This window comes from Ammodytes marinus (genome assembly GCF_949987685.1).
Source record: "Ammodytes marinus genome assembly, chromosome: 15".
Lineage (NCBI taxonomy): Eukaryota > Metazoa > Chordata > Actinopteri > Uranoscopiformes > Ammodytidae > Ammodytes > Ammodytes marinus.
Genome location: NC_137219.1, coordinates 4,577,001 through 4,583,255, shown reverse-complemented (window position 1 = coordinate 4,583,255; position 6,255 = coordinate 4,577,001). Strand labels below are relative to the sequence as shown.

The following is a 6,255-nucleotide window of genomic DNA, read 5'->3' as shown; positions in this document are numbered from 1 at the left end:
GGGGGGGGTGGTAAGCAATAAGGTGTTAATGACCTAAGCATGTGGTAAAAACAGCTTTAATGGAACAAATAGCCTCTTTTCAAAAAGCAACTTTTCACAAGTGGCCTATGTATGTACAATAAAAAAAACAAAAAAAAACGCTATGATGGAGGTTGATTTTCTTCTTCGTTGGTCGTCACACACCAAAGATCATTGTCTCTCCCAATCCAGAGATATTCAAGATGGATGACGTTAAATAAGATGTTCTTTTCTTCCAGTGTCATAGCTTATAGCACCTTGATGAAGAGATGTGCGGTGATCACATGTTTAGTCTCTGTGTCTTCTTCTAATGTGTCTAATTATACTTTAAAGGTGCAGTCAGAGATTCTGGAGAACGCTTGTTGTCAAAATCACTTTATGTCAAAAGCAGTGAATATCTCATCACGATCCGTTACTTGTCTGTACTGTGTGTGCGCGTAGTAAAAATATCTGGTGTTTTTATACAGCCTAGGCTCTGTACACTGGTATGTAAGGGGGCCCACCGTAGCTAGCAACATGCCCATTAACAGAGCCTAGACTGTGATTTTCAACACCAGATTTGTATTCAGCACACACACAGTATGGACAGGTAGATGATCAGGAGGAGATGTTCACGGATTTTGACAACAAGCGTTCTCCAGAATAGCTGACTGCCCCTTTAATAATATTACATAATAAATAGAGTTGGTCCTCTGGTTGTCCGGTGCAGACTCAGGGTTTATGGGGGGTGGGGGGGAGTAGCATAGTCAGCGGGTGGGACTGCAGTGTTAGTCCTCAGAGGTGACGTCTATGTCCTCGGAGCTGGGCTGCTTGGTGGCCATGCGCCATCGGTTGATGTGGTGGTTCCCCTTCTTCTTCTGCTGGCTGTCTGGACCCTCCTCCTCCAGCTTCTGACGCTTGTACTTGGTCCGCCTGTTCTGGAACCACACCTTCACCTGGACGGGGAAAATAAATATCGTTTAGGGTTATTTTTATCATTCCTGTGATCAAGGCTCTTTTTTTTATTTTTTTTAATACTATTTATCGGTGAAGGTCTATATAATGGCAGAAATGTCATTTGAGTAATCACTTAATCAGCTCTACCTGTGATTTTCCCACTATGACAAAACAACTGGGGGTATTGGAGAACACATTTTTTTTTTTTAAAGTCACACTCCATGCCACAGTTCTATAATTTGTTAAAACAAAATATTCTACCCAAAATGTTATATAATTGTAATAGAATTTCTCCCATGGGAAAATCAGTGGAGCTCTTATTTTCACTTTTCACATATTAAACAAAATGTAACTAACACTCTCAATCCCTCAGAAACAGAAATATGCTTTTCTCTCACTAACTCATCCCCCCACTGGTTTCTACTGAATTTCCTCCCCCTGCATGAGATGTCACCTCATCCTTCCCTCTTGCAAAATGCCGTCAGAATGCGCAGTTAAAATCCTTCTGGTTTAAAATACATAAACAAAATCTATTTTTGTTCATAACTACAAGCATGACCTTTAATGTATGGGAAAGGTCAACGGGCTAAATACGTAGATCCGGAATGACGAGTGTATGACCTTGGAATATGAGCTGACTATCGTATACTTGACGAGGATGCATTTTTTAAATGGTAACACACACTCTCACTCATATTATAGCTTCCTGTTTTCTTCCTGTCCTCCAGGCTCATTCTAAATACTAAAAACAGTTTTAACTGAAACTCAAAACCACAATTTGGACACAATATACCGGCGTACAAGTTACCAGAGCATTGTGGTGATTTAGTGAGCTAATTCATCAGTCACAGAACATTTGTGACAGTAAGAATTCTGCAAACAAGCCATTCCATTATTAATTCTCACAATTTGACTTAATTAAACTGTTGATGGGGATATTGAATATTAATGCACATGTTGAGTAACTTAATCATTCTACTGGCCCAAACTGTTGTACACATACTTGCTCACTCAGTGGCATAAGATGTGTGAGTTGCTTTGGTTTTAACACTACGACAGTACACACTTTAACCTAAGACCAAATTAACTAAGTGCTTGGGTAATTAAAATTCACTTCAGTGCCATTATAATTTGCATGATGCAATTTGTGCTTAATGGGAACACTTATCGACTGACACAAAACCTAAAGTTGCAAGCAGACTTTCTCTACATCGCTGACTCAGGAAACCTCTCTTTATAAATTGCCTTCTTAGCACTAATTGACACCAGGATAATGTGGACTCATTAAACATAACCATCAATAATATTTACACTGCTTAATCCTATAGTTGGCATTCATTAAACACATTTTAAGAGATGTTATAACTGAATGAGTGACATGTCTCATGTGGCGGGGGGGGGGGGGGGGGGGGGGGAAGGGAAGTATTCAAAATGGGTTGCACTGATTTATATCTAAAAGTATTTTGAATAGAAGTGTACAAAAGAGGCGCCTGGCTTGTAGAGCATGTCTATCTTCCTAGCAAATGTAAAATGACTGATCAGTTAGGCTATAATGTATCAACTTTGAGGTAGATTATACTTTGCTACATTTTTCAATATTTATATTCCTTATTTTTAAATAACTTATTATTCAAACCAATGTAGACTATGAAAAATATGTGAATAAACAGTTAAATAAAACCAACAGTCTCTAGATATTAATAGTAGCTACTAATATCGGTTAAATTATATGATTAATAACTACATTTATTTATTTTTATTTATATTTGGGAATAATGTAATTGTTCCAGTAATTCCACTTAATTCTCATACATGTAGCCTATCGTAGGCCTATCTATAAAAGAAAAGAAAGAAACATCCCCCACTATTTGTTTCAGTCAGATACGATACACTTGTGCGTATTCACTTTTTGTTTTAATTGTACAAATAAATGACGAGGTTTTGAATAAGTTATCGCGACATTTGATGCCCATTGTGGATTGCAATGGAATGGAATAGCATGTAGCCATAGAACGCAGACATCAACAAACTCAGTAGCGTAAAGTTAAACGCAGAAAAGGTCAACAACAATGAGACCAAATGTAGGACTTAAAAGGTTAATTGATACTTGTTTTATACAATTTAGGTGAACAACATCAAACCAGTATTCTAACACAACATTAGCTCACCTGTGTTTCAGATAAACTCAGGCTGTTGGCCAGTTGTTTCCGCTCTGCTCCAACTACGTAATGGTTCTTCTCGAAGGCTCGTTCCAGGCGCAGCAGCTGAGAGGGCGAGAAGGCCGTCCGGATGCGTTTGGGTTTACGCGCGAAGGGCCCGTGGAGCAGCAAGCTGTCCTGGGACACGTCACCACCTGAAGCCGGGTTCAAAGAGGCAAGGCACGTTTATTTATAATGCACAATTCACACACACACACACAAGTAAATTCAAAGTGCTTAAAAAAAAAAAAAAGACAAGGAGCATGTTCAGTCAGTATGGCAAAGGTAACGTCACTTTGACCGGGCAGTGCAGTGCTGGCTGTCTGTGTGTTGAACATTTGTTATAGCCTAATTAGAAACATTGTGAACTGTGTTAATGAAGTCTGCTGTTAACTGTGGCCAAATGATGATGCTGTTTGTATATTATCATGGTCATTGAAGAGCGGAGGTCAAGGGAAACGTGTGATCTATTAGGCCTATTTATTTATTATAATTAGGCTATTTAAAAAAAAATATATAGTAGCTTAATAATTAAAAAACATATTTATAAATAATTTAGTTGAAAAATGTGTTAAATATTTGCTGGTAATTTTGGTATTCATTAAAAAAAAAGTGTAATCAATGTCATTTTTATAATTTGGCTACATGAACTGACAACCCGTTATTTGTTTTAACGGTTCTAACAAAACAACCAGTGCATTGCGTTCCCATAAAAACTTATTTCTCTTGTCTGCTCTTTTTTTTAACTTCTGCTACGAAATCATACTTTTCAATAGGTTTGTATTTTATTTGATCAGCCATGGTTTATTTTAACATAGCGTACGGAGACAGAGAATCTTTGCAAAGATGATTTGTAATATATACGTGATATATCAATTAATTGAATGAGCTATTTATGTATTTAGAGTATTCAGAGCGTAAGTTGACTCATTAATTTAAAATAAATATAAAATAATTGATCCAAATTTAAGCAATAGGCTAATAAACAGACGCTCCGTGCGCAATAGATACTAAGTTGGGAGAAAATAAAATATTAAAAATTGTATTACACTAACTTAACATTTACTTCATAATAAATACAACTCAATATTGTGCCTAATTAGCGTTCACCCTGCTTCCTAATATTTTTTTTCAGGAAGGTGTAATAGGTCAAAATATGAGATATGTACTTTAAGGATAATCCTTCTGAAAGGCTGTTTATTATTTAAAAATTTAAAAATGTCGTTTATTTCTGTGTTGTTAGTGACTTTCTTTAAAATCAAATCAATATTCTAATACATTTTTTAAAAACTTTTCTCTTCAACCAGAAGTCATGAGATAACTTATTTACCAATTAGTCTTTATTATAAGCTAATTACTGTGAGCGCGAAAATAGGGTATTAGTTTTATTTAATTAGTGAGGCCTAATTTTGATCAACTACATATTTTTTTAATAATGGATTTGCGTCAGTCTGTATGTATCTCCTGCCTAGACCTTTAGAAGGCATTACGAAAATAACTGTGTATTTGTCATGCCTTACATTTTAAACATGATATAATAGGTCGCATTTGTTTGACCGTGCACAATGCGCAGTTAAATAAATCACTGCGGGCTGTGTTTAAATCCTTCTGCCTCAGAGACCTGGGCAGGATTTTCTCTTCTGTTTCCATTCTACTCATATTATCACCCTGGATTGTATCAATTGTGTCTCAACAGTCTGGCTGGCTTCTGATTTAACAAATGAAATGGAAAAAAAAAACGTTGTAGTTTAACCTAAGGCAAAATGTCTTGTATGGGAAAAAAAATCCCGACCAGTGCTTATCTTCACGTGGCCGTGGCTTTGTGAGAGAGGCTGCAGGGCGAAACAGAGTGGAAATACAGAGAGCAGACCGGCAGATTGCTCGGTAGCCTTGTTGTTCATGCTATCCGTGGCTGTATGTATATTGTAGCTAAGAAATATGTTCACTAGAAGCGTTAATATCGTGTTCGAAAAGTCATGTTAAATAGCCTATGGAGACCTCACAAAGGCGATTGACGCACGCCACAGCCTCTGATCCATGAAATAGTGTTGTGTCTATTTGAAATATGCAAACAGACACTTTATTTATTTTGTCAGCCAGTAGCCTAATGCACCTTAATCTACATTGTATAGCATGTTGTGTGCAGCCAGTGCAGCATATACTTCAATGTTAAACTTAGTTAACTAGAAATATGTTCACTATTAGCATTCATATCGTTCAAACCTCGTCAAGACAGAGATTTACGCACGCTATATTCTTATAAAATAGTGTTCATTTATTTTCAAGTGGACCTGCAAATCACGCTATACATTTTGTCAACCAGTACACCAATGCACCTCACTGTAGGCTTATGTATCGAATGTATTATTTATACTTCAATATCATAATTAGCATTCATGCATAAATGATTGCAGACATCAAAGTGGGTTAAACGAGTTGGGTTAAATCAATATCAATCTATTTCATCACACGATATGGTCGTATTTTTTTCCATCAGTAGCCTACCTTGAAATCTGTGTCCAAAGAACCTGTTCCGTAGCACCCAGGGGTAGAAGTTGAGCGGGTCTCGGTGGTGTTGTGTTCCGAAGAAGTGCGGATGCTGTAGGTGAGACCCACCGAGCTGGTGGGGCGCCACGGTGAGCGACGGGTGGCACGCCGACTCAGGGAACACCAAGTCCGGCGTCTGATAGAGCGACCTGCCGTTAACTTGATTCTGGTAACTGTTCATTAAAGCATCTGTAGCCGGGTTGGAGTAACTCAAAGCGGTCGGACGAATGGGTTCCTCGGCGCTTATTAGGGGGTTCTCCTTGGCAACCAGAGATTCTATCGTAAAGCAGCGCTTGCCTGCTGACGAAAACATCATCTTGGAAAGAATTTGAAACAACACCAAAAAAAGTTATCAGTCTTTTCCCCCTTTTCCTTTTGCTGTGAAAAAATACCTCCTTCTCAAAGACGCGTCATGGCCAAAAATGACCAATTTTTTTCTGCATACACAAGCTTGTCTATAGTGGAGAGATGCTGCTACAAAACTCAACAGTGCCGCAAATTGCCTTGATCCATGGAGCCCGTGCGCACTCAAAGGGGTTTCTGTGCACAAGTGTGA

General features: G+C 37.9%; 1 protein-coding gene across 1 annotated transcript; it reads right to left on the bottom strand.

Annotated features, from left to right (window-relative positions):
• Window positions 1–785: 785 nt before the first annotated feature.
• Window positions 786–6,015, bottom strand: emx1 (empty spiracles homeobox 1; the record flags this gene model as incomplete). The annotated part of the gene is made up of 3 exons (XM_080042555.1): window positions 786–953; window positions 3,123–3,307; window positions 5,658–6,015. 3 exons carry the CDS (start codon window positions 6,013–6,015, stop codon window positions 786–788), a joined length of 711 nt encoding a protein of 236 aa, XP_079898681.1.
• Window positions 6,016–6,255: the final 240 nt, after the last annotated feature.